This window comes from Schistocerca cancellata, chromosome 2 (assembly GCF_023864275.1).
Source record: "Schistocerca cancellata isolate TAMUIC-IGC-003103 chromosome 2, iqSchCanc2.1, whole genome shotgun sequence".
Lineage (NCBI taxonomy): Eukaryota > Metazoa > Arthropoda > Insecta > Orthoptera > Acrididae > Schistocerca > Schistocerca cancellata.
The window spans coordinates 1,119,647,520-1,119,663,366 of record NC_064627.1 but is presented as its reverse complement, the minus strand read 5'-3'; the positions used below and the strand labels follow the sequence as shown (position 1 = coordinate 1,119,663,366).

The 15,847-nt window shown below is 44.8% G+C and overlaps 1 protein-coding gene across 2 annotated transcripts in view; it reads left to right on the top strand.

Moving 5' to 3' along the window:
* Positions 1–15,847, top strand: part of LOC126150074 (serine protease inhibitor-like) — a 184,748-nt gene that overhangs the window by 107,677 nt on the left and 61,224 nt on the right. Inside the window, exon 2 of one of the 2 annotated variants that reach the window (XM_049915851.1) lies at positions 13,098–13,448. In XM_049915851.1, the coding sequence (XP_049771808.1) occupies positions 13,107–13,448 (342 nt within the window). In that variant the 5' untranslated portion in view covers positions 13,098–13,106. Of the gene's footprint in view, positions 1–13,025; positions 13,449–15,847 lie in introns of both variants that reach the window. The other variant, XM_049915852.1, reaches the window with a different exon arrangement.

Below are 15,847 nucleotides of genomic sequence, written 5' to 3'. Positions count from 1 at the left end.
TATTAATACCGCTAGCACTGTAGCACCGTTATGAGTTACTTGCCGGCTAAGCAGTTCAACTACGCTCCGTAGTCGCATGCTGCGCTCACAGTCAGACACACCCAGTCCCGCCCCCTGTTGTCATTAGCAGCCAATATTGTGGTTTACATAGTGTAAATACGTGGAGCTTCGGAAGCCGTATACATAATTGACCATTTGCGATCTCGCACTCAGGGGGTTCCTTGTCAGGTTTTTGCCGGACCACCGATGTGAGATAAGGGTATTACGGATGTCAGGAAAGAAAGTGGCTTCATCAATGCATGATATTAATGGAAATACTCTGCGATTTGGAGCTAGCCAAAGGCTAAATTTCGGTAAGTGTACTTTCGATTGGGGGAGAGAAATGAAAGAGGAAGCTGTCTGGTAGAATTTTGCACAGAACATAACTTAATCATAGCTAACACTTGGTTCAAAAATCGTGAAAGAAGGTTGTATACATGGAAGAATCCTGGAGATATTAGAAGGTATCAGATGGATTATATAATGGTAAGACAGAGATTTAGGAACCAGGTTTTAAATTGTAAGACGTTTCCAGGGGCAGATGTGGACTCTGACCACAATCTATTGGTTATGAACTGTAGATTAAAACTGAAGAAACTGCAAAAAAGGTGGGAATTTAAGGAGATGGGACCTGGAAAAACTGACTAAACCAGAGGTTGTACAGCGTTTCAGGGAGAGCATAAGTGAACAATTGACAGGAACGTGGGAAAGAAATACAGTAGAAGAAGAATGGGTAGCTCTGAGGGATGAAGTAGTGAAGGCAGCAGAGGATCAAGTAGGTAAAAAGACGAGGACTAGTAGAAATCCTTGGGTAACACAAGAAATATTGAATTTAATTGATGAAAGGAGAAAATATAAAAACGCAGTAAATGAAGCAGGCAAAAGGGAATACAAACGTCTCAAAAATGAGATCGACAGGAAGTGCAAAATGGCTAAGCAGGGATGGCTAGAGGACAAATGTAAGGATGCAGAGGCTTATCTCACTAGGGGTAAGATAAATACTGCCTACAGGAAAATTAAAGAGACCCTTGGAGAAAAGAGAGCCACTTGTATGAATATCAAGAGCTCAGATGGAAAACCAGTTCTAAGCAAAGAAGGGAAAGCAGAAAGGTGGAAGGAGTATATAGAGGGTCTATACAAGGGCGATGTACTTGAGGAGAATATTATGGAAATGGAAGAGGATGTAGATGAAGATGAAATGGGGATACGATACTGCGTGACGAGTTTGACAGAGCACTGAAAGACCTGAGTCGAAACAAGGCCCCGGGAATAGACAACACTCCATTGGAACTACTGACGGCCTTGGGAGAGCCAGTCCTGACAAAACTCTACCATCTGGTGAGCAAGATGTATGAGACAGGCGAAATAACCTCACACTTCAAGAAGAATATAATAATTCCAATACCAAAGAAAGCAGGTGCTGACAGATGTGAAAATTACCGAACTATCAGTTTAATAAGTCACAGCTGCAAAATAATAACGCGAATTCTTTACAGACGAATGGGAAAACTAGTAGAAGCCGACCTCGGCGAAGATCAGTTTGGATTCCGCAGAAATGCTGGAACACGTGAGGCAATACTAACCCTACGACTTATCTTAGAAAATAGATTAAGAAAAGGCAAACCTACATTTCTAGCATTTGTAGACTTGGAGAATGCTTTTGACAATGTTGACTGGAATACTCTCTTTCAAATTCTAAAGGTGGCAGGGGTAAATACAGGGAGCGAAAGGCTATTTACAATTTGTACAGAAACCAGATGGCAGTTATAAGAGTCGAGGGGCATGAAAGGGAAGCAGCGGTTGGGAAGGGAGTGAGACAGGGTTGTAGCCTGTCCCCACGTTATTCAATCTGTATATTGAGCAAGCAGTAAAGGAAACAAAAGAAAAATTCGGAGTAGGTATTAAAGTCCACGGAGAAGAAATAAAAATGTTGAGGTTCGCCGATGACATTGGAATTCTGTCAGAGACAGCAAAGGACTTGGAAGAGCAGATGAACGGAATGGACAGTGTCTTGAAAGGAGGATATAAGATGAACATCAACAAAAAAAAATGAGGATAATGGAATGAAGTCGAATTAAGTCGGGTGATGCTGAGGGAATTAGATTAGGAAATGAGACACTTAAAGTAGTAAAGGAGTTTTGCTATTTGGGGAGCAAAATAACTGATGATGGTCGAAGTAGAGAGGATATAAAATGTAGTCTGGCAATGGCAAGGAAAGAGTTTCGGAAGAAGAGAAATTTGTTAACATTGAGTATAGACTTAAGTGTCAGGAAGTCGTTTCTGAAAGTATTTGTATGGAGTGTAGCCATGTATGGAAGTGAAACATGGACGATAAATAGTTTGGACAAGAAGAGAATAGAAGCTTTCGAAATGTGGTGCTACAGAAGAATGCTGAAGATTAGATGGGTAGATCACATAACTAATGAGGAGGTATTGAATAGAATTGGGGAGAAGAGGAGTTTGTGGCACAACTTGACAAGAAGAAGGGATCGGTTGGTAGGACGTGTTCTGAGGCATCAAGGGATCACAAATTTCCATTGGACGGTAGCGTGGAGGGTAAAAATTGTAGAGGGAGACCAAGAGATGAATACACTAAGCAGATTCAGAAGTATGTAGGTTGCAGTATGTACTGTGAGATGAAGAAGCTTGCACAGGATAGAGTAGCATGGAGAGCTGCATCAAACCAGTCTCAGGACTGAAAACAACAACAACACTTTCATTTCCTTCTCGAAGGTGCTAAATCCGATGTTGATGGTATAGGTAGTGCATACATGATGATCAACATATTGTAGTATGTGGAACACCGATTCGTGCGGAAATTCAGTGTGTGCTTGTTGTATCAACTAAACAAAATCTCCATCATCCACACTCTGTTCATTTGCACATTCAAATGAAATGTGACTTCTGAACACAGCATCAGTCTCACGCGGTTTCGTACAAAACACGGATAAACACTCCTGGGTCTGTCATTTTGCGATTAGGAAACTCTCTGCCCCATTCTCTACAATCGGCAGCAGCGTTCTCATTACAAAAATCATACGCAGGTAGCAAATCGGCACACAAGAATTTGTAAATACCTGCGGCGCGCTTAAACGATACAGAAGAACTGGCCAGTTATTTAAACTGAAGCAAAAATCCACAACGTGAACTTAAAGAAAGTGACAATCGATAAATAACCCACAACAATTGAAGTACCAACACGCGAAATGAAAACTTTTCTCCGTAACCAGCTGTGTTTCTCTAACGAATAACAGTTGTAAGATACGCATGTTGTTCTGTGGAGCGATCTGTTATGGTTGGAAATGAAGAACATACTTCGTACTCCGCTATCGTTGTGTAGAACCGCTTAATGTTCTAAGATGACCGGTTTCAACAGTTTTGCCTTCATGTAATGTAATATGGCACTTCCATAAAATCAGACGAAGGCAGCGTAAGGCTGTTGAAACCAGTTTATCTTGGAACAATAAAAGTTTCTAGACAGTGATCGCGGCGTACAAAGAGCGTGCTTCCTTTCCAATTAGTAAACTGGACTTTTTCTTGCATTTCCTATAATTATCTCCCTTCTTCTTTTCAATGACTGTGCTCTTCCCGATTCTGTGGAGAATAAGTCCACGTAGTTTTCAAATCCTCCCATTGTATCACATCTCAAACTTTTCGATTATCAACTTTTTCGGTTTTCTCACAGTCCATGATTCAATTCCGCACAATACTGTGTTCCAAACGTACAGCCTCATAAATTTCTTCCTTAAATGAAGTTCAATGTCTGACATTAGTAGACTTACTTTGGCAGGGGAACGTCTTGTTTGCCAGTGCTAGTCTTTTTATGTCATCTTGTATTATTTTGCTTCCAAGGTAGCAGAATTTCTCCACTTCGTCTCCTTCATGGTTCCGAATTTTGGTGATAAGTTATTCACTTATTTAATTTCTGCTACTCCTCATTACTTTCTTCTTTTTTAGGTTTACCTTTAATTATATTATGCACTCAACAGACAGTTCATTCTATTCAGCATAGCCTGCAATATTCTTCCTTGTTTTCGCTGCGGACAATAATGTCATCAGCGAATCTCATTATTGATATCCTTTCTCCCTAAATTTTACTCCAAATTCTGAACCTAACTTTTATTTCTGTCATTGCTTCTTCGATTCAGAAATTGGACAGTAAAGGAGAAACACTGCATTCCGTTTTAGACCCTCTTTAATCCTAGCAATTCGTTTCTGGTCTTCCATTCTTATGGTTCCTTCTTAGTTCGCATACATATTATATAGCTCACTCCTGTTATTCATAGAATTTCGAACATCTTGCACCATTATCGAATTTTATCCTAAGTGTACAAATCCTGTGAACATGTCTTGATTTTTCTTAAATTTTGTTTCCGTTGTCAAGCGCAATGTCAGATGTGCCTATCTGGTGTCTTTACCTTTACGAAAACTAAACTGATATTCATGTAACAAATCATCAATTATATTTGCCCTTCTGCTGCAAATTGTTCTTGTCAGAAACTTAGATGCATGAGCTGTTAAGCTGTTTGTGTGATAGTTCTCGGAACTTATCCCTACGCTCTACCCTCCCTTCCTGTTCGTGATGAATCCTTCTCCAGTTACACCACATTCTGCTGCTCTTCATACTACACTATATTCGTCTGGTCAACCAGCAAGCATACTGTCCGGCTGCAGCTTTCATACTATCATTTGGTTATGACCAAACCAAGGAATACATCAAAATTAGAGTACTATGGGCAATGAAAGACATCTTCGACAAAAAAAAGTCCCTGCTAGTATCAAATGCAGGTGTGAAATTTTGGAAAATTTTTCGGGAAATGCTTGTCTGAATGGGATTCAAAGATGGAGGAAGAAGAGGAAGAAGAAGCTGAAAAATAAGATTTACTTGAGAAGTTGCGACAGAGGAGACTCTTAAAAACTAATAATGCTGGAGTAATTGCGAAATGGAGAGGAAATAAAAATAAATAGGCAAAGAAATAACAGCTTCAATGCCCATACTAAAAGAATGAACGAGAAATGGTTGCTGAAATACAGTATCCGACAAGAGTAAGAAAAGTTGTCGATAGGAAAAATTGTAAGGGCAGAAAAAGATTATGTGTATAAAACAGATTGTCAAGACTTTTGGGAGCAGTGAAAGCGTTAAGTACAAGAGACTGGCATGCCGCTGAACTAGTCTAAGTACTGGTGACCTGAGTTTTTTTCCTCTCCTCCATAAGGTGTAACTAAGATGAGAGTTGCATTTTTACCAAAATCTAAAGCTTAGTAATTTAAAATTGGCTAAAATGAAGAAGAATGTGGGAACAAAATGAGTAGACTGTTTACGAAATCTGATAGCCGTTTGCCTGAAGCGAGCTGCTCTCTGACCGTCTACTTTCCAATATAAAAGCGTAAATCGCGCCAGACGATGTGCATGTATCCACTGAAACGAATAGTTAAAGCAGAAGAGAAAGAAGTCATGTATGCCTGCTATTCATGTTGTGCGTTGTTTCTAAATAGTTATCGCAATTTTTCAAAGCTCATGTGCAGGGTACTTGCAGTGCAGTTATACTAAAGTTACCAGACAATCTGCATTGCGACTTCATAAAAAAGCCAGCTAATTGTGGCTGCGCTATACTGCTCTGGGAAAGAGCAGTTTATATCTTCTAAACCTAATAACAATCTCGCTGGGATGATTCCACTGCAAAAACTGCGTTCAGTACGCAAAACTGGTTAGCACTTCACATCGTGGATGCGAAGTGCTGTGTCCATTAATATGTATGCGAAAAGTATTGGGTTCGTTGAGTGAGTAGATATAACCGTAATGTGATATTAGGGCCCCGGAGGAATAGAGATTCGGATACAGCAAGTACTACAATTCTGCAACGGATTTTATGTGTATAGTGTATTGTGTATTCATTATGCGCCATGAGTATACCGATAGTCGTGTATAGTAAAGCAGTAATTCATTGTATGGAGTAAATTTCTTGGCAATCAGCAAGTTATTGCTGTTTAACGTTGCGATTTGTTCCAGAGAGCATTCATATCAATTTAACAGCACAATATTCCATTTAAAAAAGCAGTGGTGATTCGGAGGTTGTTCTGGACACCACAGAAGATACGTACATTAAAAATTTAATCATTTGCAAGTACGTATTCAATTTTTTCCCAAGGTGATCAATTATAATACGTTCAATGATATACCTCGCTTACGTTTACTGTAGAAACATTCATATGTGCTACCTTTGTTCGTTTTGTTGCCTTCTGATTCCTTTCCGATCAGCATTGTATATTACGTAGAAAATCTAATTTTAAGCAAAGGCAAGGTCCGAAATTGATATGTGGAACAGTTTTCCGCTGAGTTCTAAAACTAAGTTGGTGTTCAGAGTCCTAAGTACCGAAATAAGTAACGAGAAACTACTTCATTAAAGCGCTATGAATCTGTTTTTGTGGAAAAAAAATAGCCTTTCCGCTAGTTCCGTGGTTTTCAAATTTTTTGGGTCCATAGCTCCTCTGACTTGAACATAGATACCGCGGCTCATTTCGCACATGATATCCGGGTCCAAGTGTGGGGTAAATAAACTAAAGTTTGAGAAAAAATTAACAATAGTTGTTATTTCTTTATTAACTCTTGACACAATACATTTTGATCAACTTTTAATGTTATTACATCTTATTCTTGAAATGATTACAATGGAAAGGACGAGCTTGTTTCTCCACCTTCAGTTCTTCAAATCTCGGTCCAAGTGGAAATCGCGATTCGCATCTTTTCCTCCGCATTCATTTGCGATCTGTACATCGTGCTCATGACTGCTAGTACCGAAAAACCAACCTCACACTAGTACACCGTCGCAAAAGGCCTAGTTACGTACCTGCAGATACTCCTGCTTCACCAGTCTCCAAAACCTAATCAGTGATGAAGAAATGAAATTCGACTTCAGTGTGGAGTCTGATGAAATATCAATAAATTACTGTAATTCTTCAGTGGTAAGTGTTGATGGAAGTTCTGTACAGAAGGGATCTTTACTAACTCTGTTGATCAGCTTCTTTTGGAAAGTACTTGAGAAAGTAATCCCAAAGTTCAGTTAAATCATTTACAGACACAAATTTCAATTCCTCACTCGACTGAAACTCACTGTCTTCTAAAACCGTGTGAAGAGTAGGGAAATCATACTGTATGTCTTTATCATCCAACTTTTCCTTCCACGATAGCCTTTCTGGAGCCATAAATTTTGTCTTACGGTGTGTTGGTCTCATTACTGTGAAGAAATACATTCAATAAACTGAGTTTTTCAAAGATGTCATAAAGATACGCCAGCTTCAGAACAAAGCCACTGTCTACGAGCCTCTGGGAACTCAAATGATTTTCCTGGACATGACAAGAGTAAATTTTATTCCTGAGTTCATACACCCTTTTCAAGACATTTGCCCGAGTCACTGTAAGAAATCATGAAAACGTACTCAGCCCCCAAATGAACGCACATTTGTTGGAAACATCTCGATTTAAATGACCGATTTGGAATGAAATTTGCCACTTCGATCACTGTTTGGAGAACCTCGTGAAGCTAGGGCTCTTGATTTTTGATGCCACTGCTTCTCGGTGAATAAAACAGTGTGTCCAAATAGCATGAGGAGCCTCTTTACGGATCAGAGTTTGAAATCCGGCGTTAACCACGTTCATGAGGTCTACAGTGCTCCCAATGTAGTTTTCTCCACAAAAGAGTGTAGTATTTCAAAGGCATCTGTTCGGTTTGTTCAAAGAGCTATTTTCCAGCAGAAAAGTAGATATTCACGAAATTTATTGTATAAACAGCACGTAACCAATTAGATACGCATTATGTAGCTTCATCCAACTGAATAGCGAATTCACCATTACCTTTGACTTTTCAACTAAGTGAACATTAACGTCGTCAGCCATATCGAGTGTTTGACGACTAATGGCACTGTCTGACAAAAGTCACACTTGCCAGTTGCTTGACAGCTGACTCACTTATCATCATAGATACCATGTCGAGAGCAGCATCTAAAATAAGGTGCTCCGTTATGTGCGAGGTTTCTTGCTCTTTGGTACACGGTAAGCTACATTGTAAGGTGAAAGAAGAGCCTTTGTAGGGATCATAGCTTGTATGGCCAAAGTTTTTTTTTCGTCAAAGTGTTCTCGTAGTTTGCTTACTAAACCACCATGTTTGACTCCAAATGTCGCTTCATGTTATTAGGAAGCACGCTTTCAGTAGCTAGGTGTTTGAAACAAATGGCACACCGTAGTCGTTGTCCATTTTCAACAGTAGTACATATAATACCTAAATTCACGTGACTTTCGTCATATTACCTGCAGTTTCATCTTTAGAACTGCATGATACACTCGAAATTTCGTGTTTCGTACGTGCAGTTGAAATTTGTCCATTTTGGCAAACACAAATCACAGAAGGCATACAACAATTAAAAACAATCTGTATCCGACAAAACAAACCTTAGAACTGTTAGTTACTGAATAGAAACAAATGAGACACGTAGTACGAATCGATTGCCATCCGCCAAACTGTCATAGTAACAACACTTACTCACCGGCCCGCTAGGCCGGTCCCAGTCAGGCACTGCTGCTCGGAGGAAGGAAGACAGAAAAGAAAGCTTGGTGACCTGTCTGAACAGAACTGGTTGTCATTGCACAAAACATGATTGTTCAAAACATTAGTAGATTTTTTGACTATAAGAAATACACTCCTGGAAATGGAAAAAAGAACACATTGACACCGGTGTGTCAGACCCACCATACTTGCTCCGGACACTGCGAGAGGGCTGTACAAGCAATGATCACACGCACGGCACAGCGGACACACCAGGAACCGCGGTGTTGGCCGTCGAATGGCGCTAGCTGCGCAGCATTTGTGCACCGCCGCCGTCAGTGTCAGCCAGTTTGCCGTGGCATACGGAGCTCCATCGCAGTCTTTAACACTGGTAGCATGCCGCGACAGCGTGGACGTGAACCGTATGTGCAGTTGACGGACTTTGAGCGAGGGCGTATAGTGGGCATGCGGGAGGCCGGGTGGACGTACCGCCGAATTGCTCGACACGTGGGGCGTGAGGTCTCCACAGTACATCGATGTTGTCGCCAGTGGTCGGCGGAAGGTGCACGTGCCCGTCGACCTGGGACCGGACCGCAGCGACGCACGGATGCACGCCAAGACCGTAGGATCCTACGCAGTGCCGTAGGGGACCGCACCGCCACTTCCCAGCAAATTAGGGACACTGTTGCTCCTGGGGTATCGGCGAGGACCATTCGCAACCGTCTCCATGAAGCTGGGCTACGGTCCCGCACACCGTTAGGCCGTCTTCCGCTCACGCCCCAACATCGTGCAGCCCGCCTCCAGTGGTGTCGCGACAGGCGTGAATGGCGGGACGAATGGAGACGTGTCGTCTTCAGCGATGAGAGTCGCTTCTGCCTTGGTGCCAATGATGGTCGTATGCGTGTTTGGCGCCGTGCAGGTGAGCGCCACAATCAGGACTGCATACGACCGAGGCACACAGGGCCAATACCCGGCATCATGGTGTGGGGAGCGATCTCCTACACTGGCCGTACACCACTGGTGATCGTCGAGGGGACACTGAATAGTGCACGGTACATCCAAACCGTCATCGAACCCATCGTTCTACCATTCCTAGACCGGCAAGGGAACTTGCTGTTCCAACAGGACAATGCACGTCCGCATGTATCCCGTGCCACCCAACGTGCTCTAGAAGGTGTAAGTCAACTACCCTGGCCAGCAAGATCTCCGGATCTGTCCCCCATTGAGCATGTTTGGGACTGGATGAAGCGTCGTCTCACGCGGTCTGCACGTCCTGCACGAACGCTGGTCCAACTGAGGCGCCAGGTGGAAATGGCATGGCAAGCCGTTCCACAGGACTACATCCAGCATCTCTACGATCGTCTCCATGGGAGAATAGCAGCCTGCATTGCTGCGAAAGGTGGATATACACTGTACTAGTGCCGACATTGTGCATGCTCTGTTGCCTGTGCCTATGTGCCTGTGGTTCTGTCAGTGTGATCATGTGATGTATCTGACCCCAGGAATGTGTCAATAAAGTTTCCCCTTCCTGGGACAATGAATTCACGGTGTTCTTATTTCAATTTCCAGGAGTGTAATTACCTTGTTGTTGTGTCTAGACAAGACAGTCTAGACACAGGGTGAGGTTACCGAAAGGGCACGCGTCAACTCACGCCGACTGGCGTGAAGTCTGGAACAGGATAAGTTGTGAATGCTATAGAGAAAAGTATGCAGCTTAGGTTATACTTAACTTTTATTCCATCATTGTGGCAATGAGAGAAAAGCTTCGTCAGTGTAGTCGCTAGCAAAGTCGTGGTACAACTGGGGCGAGTGCTAGTACGTCTTTCTAGACCTGCCATGTGGTGGCGCTAGGTCTGCAAGTACAGTGGCGACACGCGGGTCCGACATGTACTAATGGACCGCGGCCGATTTAAAGCTACCACCTAGCAAGTGTGGTGTCTGGCGGTGACACCACACTTGTCATCAGCAAATAGCATCGTCGTGAGTGTAGTTTGGATTCTGTATGATTAAAAACGAATGACCCGATTTTAACTTGTAATAATATTGAGACAAATGTCACTAGGTAACTGAAAGAGCGCTAGATGTAATCGGCATGGTCTTGAGTTTCAGAAAAAATCCGCTAGATGTCGCTACGAGCGCTGACCTGGAGCATGCAGACAGTCTCGCGCAATACGGCGTCCGCACAACAGAAGGCCTCCTAGGTCGCCTGACTTAACACCATGTGATTTCTTCCTGTGGGGATATATTAAACAATGTGTTTACATTCCTCCCTTACCTCGTGACACTGATGAACTAAAAACCAGAATATCAGCTGTTGTGGCTTCAATGACAGAAGACACCTTAACGCTCAGTTTGGGATGAATTCGGCTATCGGCTAGATGTCGTCCGTGCAGCCAATGGAGGACATATTCAACATACATGATGGATTTCTATAAACGTCTGTCTTCTCTGAGTAATTTAGTACGCAATTTGTTGGTGTTAAGCCCTTCTTCCTAATAAATAATTCTATTCAAAATCGGGTCGTTCTTTTTGGGACACCCTGTACAAAGCAAACGAGAAGTCACCTGTTCCGTGAACATAAATAATGGGTGGCACCTTCTGCTGTATGTGTAGGTCTTATTTAGTTAAAGTCGATTTCGGTGTAATATTACACCATCTTCAGGCCCATCTATGACACCAGGTGATCAAGTGGATAACTGTAGTCATAATCTAGTAGAGGGGAAGCTTCTTTGTTGCTTATTGAGCGAACGGCGCCAGCACATCAGTAAGTAGGGAAGAATGTAAAGCATTTTGTCCCCTCTACGAGATGTATAATTCTGATTATCTGGTATCACCCAGTATCCACATGGTCACCTGGTATCAATGATGGAGCACAAAATAGTGCAATATAACACCTAAAACGATTGTTAATAAAATAAGACCTATAAACAGGCTGAATGGGCCACAAAGGTATAGTAACAGCTGTCGTCTCGTGATCTATCGAAGATGGATATGCGGAGAGTAAATACACTACTGGCCATAAAAATTGCTGCATCACGAAGATGATGTGCTACAGACCTACGACGTGCTGACATAAGGAAAGTTTCCAACCGATTTCTCATACACAAACACCAGTTGACCGGCGTTGCCTGGTGAAACGTTGTTGTGATTCCTCGTGTAAGGAGGAGAAATGCGTACCATCACGTTTCCGACTTTGATAAAGGTCGCATTGTAGCCTATCGCGATTGGGTTTTATCGTATCGCGACATTGCTGCTCGCGTTGGTCGAGATTCAATGACTGTTAGCAGAATATGGAATCGTTGAGTTCAGGAGGGTAATACGAAACGCCGTGCTGGATCCCAACGGCCTCGTATCACTAGCAGTCGAGATGACAGGAATCTTCTCCGCATCGCTGTAACGGATCGTGCAGCCACGTCTCGATCCCTGAGTCAACAGACGGGCACGTTTGCAAGACAACAACCATCTGCACGAACAGTTCGACGACGTTTGCAGCAGCATGGACTATCACCTCGGAGACGATGGCTGCGGTTACCCTTGACGCTGCATCACAGAGAGGAGCGCCTGCGATGGTGTATTCAACGACGAACCTGGGTGCACGAATGGCAAAACGTCATTTTTTCGGATGAATTCAGGTTCTGTTTACAGCATCATGATGGTCGCATTCGTGTTTGACGACATCGCGGTGAACACACATTGGAAGCGTGTATTCGTCATCGCCATACTGGCGTATCACCCAGCGTGCTGGTATGGGGTGCCACTAGTTACACGTCTGGGTCACCTCTTGTTCGCATTGACGGCACCTTGAACAGTGGACATTACATTTCAGGTGTGTTACGACCTGTGGCTCTACCCTTCATTCGATCCCTGCAAAACCCTACATTTCAGCAGGATAATGCACGACCGCATGTTGCAGGACCTGTACGGGCCTTTCTGGATACAGAAAATGTTCGACTGCTGTCCTGGCCAGCACATTCTCCAGATCTCTCACCAATTGAAAACGTCTGGTCAATGGTGGCCCAGCAACTGGCTCGTCACAATATGCCAGTCACTACTGTTGATTGAACTGTGGTATCGTGTTGAAGCTGCGTAGGCAGCTGTACCTATACACGTCATCCAAGCTCTGTTTGACTCAATGCCCAGGCGTATCAAGGCCGATATTGCGGCCAGAGGTGGTTGTTCTGGATACTGATTTCTCAGGATCTATGCACCCCAATTGCGTGAAAATGTAATCACACGTCAGTTCTAGTATAATATATTTGTCCAATGAATAACCGTTTATCATCTGCATTTCTTCTTGGTGTAGCAATTTTAATGGCCAGTAGTGTATTAAGTGGCACAAGTGATAAATTCCACCCTCGTCCTCAACACAGACTGACACTATTTCCTTTTTATTAATTTTGCCTGCAACTGAATTTAATTCTGAGCACTTTGTTTTGTCTGTAACAGTGAACAGCTGCAGCCAGCTCTGAAGCACACAGTCGTCGCCTACTGACTGCAACCCTGCTGTGCTGTTAACAGGTGCACACGATGAGAGTGGTGGCACTAGTCGTGTTGGCGCTGTGGGCGCCCAGCACGGCGTACGTGTTCCGCTCCCCTTCGCGGGCGGCCGCGAACGCGGGTGGCGCGAACAACACGGACGTCAGCTCCGGCATAGCGGGGCTGGCCATGACGCTGAGCACCGCCTACCCGGGGCAGGGCAACGTGGTGCTGTCGCCGCTCGGCATCGCCACCGTGCTGTCCGCGCTGCAGGTGGGCGCCAAGGGCCCCACGGCCCACCAGCTCGCCGCCCTGCTCGGCCAGGGCTCCACCTCGTACCGCTCCTACTGGGTGCAGCTGGGAGATGCGCTGCGCGCCATCAACTCCTCGACGGTGAGTCGGCACTCGCCTCATTGAGGACTGCTAACACCTTGCTGTCCTTCACGACAGCAGTCAGTAGCCTACTATCCTCCATAGCAGCAGTCAGTACCCTACTATCCTCAATGGCAGCAGTCAGTGGCCTACTATCCTCCATGGGAGCAGTCAGTACCCTACTATCCTCCATGGCAGCAGTCAGTAGCCTACTGTCCTCCATGCCAGCAGTCAGTGGCCTACTGTCCTCCATGGCAGCAGCCAGTACCCTACTATCCTCCATGGCGGCAGTCAGTGGCCTACTATCCTCCATGCCAGCAGTCAGTAGCCAACTGTCCTCAGTGGCAGCAGCCAGTACCCTAATATCCTCTATGCCAGCAGTCAGTAGCCTACTGTCCTCTATGTCAGCAGTCAGTACCCTACTATCCTCCATAGCAGCAGTCAGTACCCTACTATCCTCCATGGCAGCAGTCAGTAGCCTACTGTCCTCCATGCCAGCAGTCAGTAGCCTACTGTCCTCCATGGCCACAGTTAGTACCCTACCATCCTCCATGGCAGCAGTCAGTACCCTACCATCCTCCATGGCAGCAGCCAGTACCCTACTATCCTCCATGGCGGCAGTCAGTGGCCTACTATCCACCATGCCAGCAGTCAGTAGCCAACTGTCCTCAGTGGCAGCAGCCAGTACCCTAATATCCTCTATGCCAGCAGTCAGTAGCCTACTGTCCTCTATGTCAGCAGTCAGTACCCTACTATCCTCCATGGCAGCAGTCAGTACCCTACTATCCTCCATGGCAGCAGTCAGTACCCTACTATCCTCCATGGCAGCAGTCAGTAGCCTACTGTCCTCCATGCCAGCAGTCAGTAGCCTACTGTCCTCCATGGCCACAGTTAGTACCCTACCATCCTCCATGGCAGCAGTCAGTACCCTACCATCCTCCATGGCGGCAGTCAGTAGCCTACTATCCTCCACGGCAGCAGTCAGTAGCCTACTATCCTTCTGCAGGTATTTGCTAGATAACAATCTTCTGTGATGGTGGTTAGTAGCCTACTGTCGTTCGTGGTGGCAGTCGGTAGCCTACAATCCTTCATGTTGGTGGTTGGTAGCCTACTATCCTTCACGGTGATGTTCAGCAGCCTATTATCCTCCAGTAATCGGTAGCCTACTATACTCCATATCCTGTGGCAGCTATTTGTAGCCTTCTATCCTCTGTCACAGAAGGTGGTAGCCTTCTATCCTCTGTGACGGCAGTCATTAGTCCACAATCAAATGGGTCTAACTAGTATGGGACTTAACATCTGAAGTCATCAGTCCCCTAGGCTTAGAACTACTTAAACCTAACCAACCTAAGGAGATCACACACATCCATGCCCCAAGCATGATTCGAACCTGCAACCATAGCAGCAACACAGTTTCAGACTTAAGTACCTACAACCACTTGGCCACAGCGGCCAGCAGCCAACAATCCCTTGTGGCAATAGTCGATAGCCTGGCACTGGTCGATAGCCTACTATCCTCCATGGCAGCAGTCAGTAGCCTACTGTCCTCCATGCCAGAAGTGAGTAGCCTACTGTCCTCCATGCCAGAAGTGAGTAGCCTACTGTTCTCCATTGCAGCAGTCAGTAGCCTACTATCCTCCACAGCAGCAGTCAGTAGCCTACTATCCTTCTGCAGGTATTTGCTAGATAACAATCTTCTGTGATGGTGGTTAGTAGCCTACTGTCGTTCGTGGTGGCAGTCGGTAGCCTACAATCCTTCATGTTGGTGGTTGGTAGCCTACTATCCTTCACAGTGATGTTCAACAGCCTATTATCCTCCAGTAATCGGTAGCCTACTTTACTCCATATTCTGTGGCAGCTATTTGTAGCCTTCTATCCTCTGTCACAGAAGGTGGTAGCCTTCTATCCTCTGTGACGGCAGTCATTAGTCCACAATCAAATGGTTCAAATGGGTCTAACTAGTATGGGACTTAACATCTGAAGTCATCAGTCCCCTAGGCTTAGAACTACTTAAACCTAACCAACATAAGATCACACACATCCATGCCCCAAGCATGATTCGAACCTGCAACCATAGCAGCAACACAGTTCCAGACTTAAGTACCTACAACCACTTGGCCACAGCGGCCAGCAGCCAACAATCCCTTGTGGCAACAGTCGATAGCCTGGCACTGGTCGATAGCCTACTATCCTCCATGGCAGCAGTCAGTAGCCTACTGTCCTCCATGCCAGCAGTCAGTAGCCCACTGTCCTCCATGCCAGAAGTGAGTAGCCTACTGTCCTCCATGGCAGCAGTCAGTAGCCTACTATCCTCCATGGCAGCAGTCAGTAGCCTACTGTCCTTCTGTAGGTATTTGCTAGATAACCATCTTCTGTGATGGTGGTTAGTAGCCTACTGTCATTTGTGGTGGCAGTCGGTA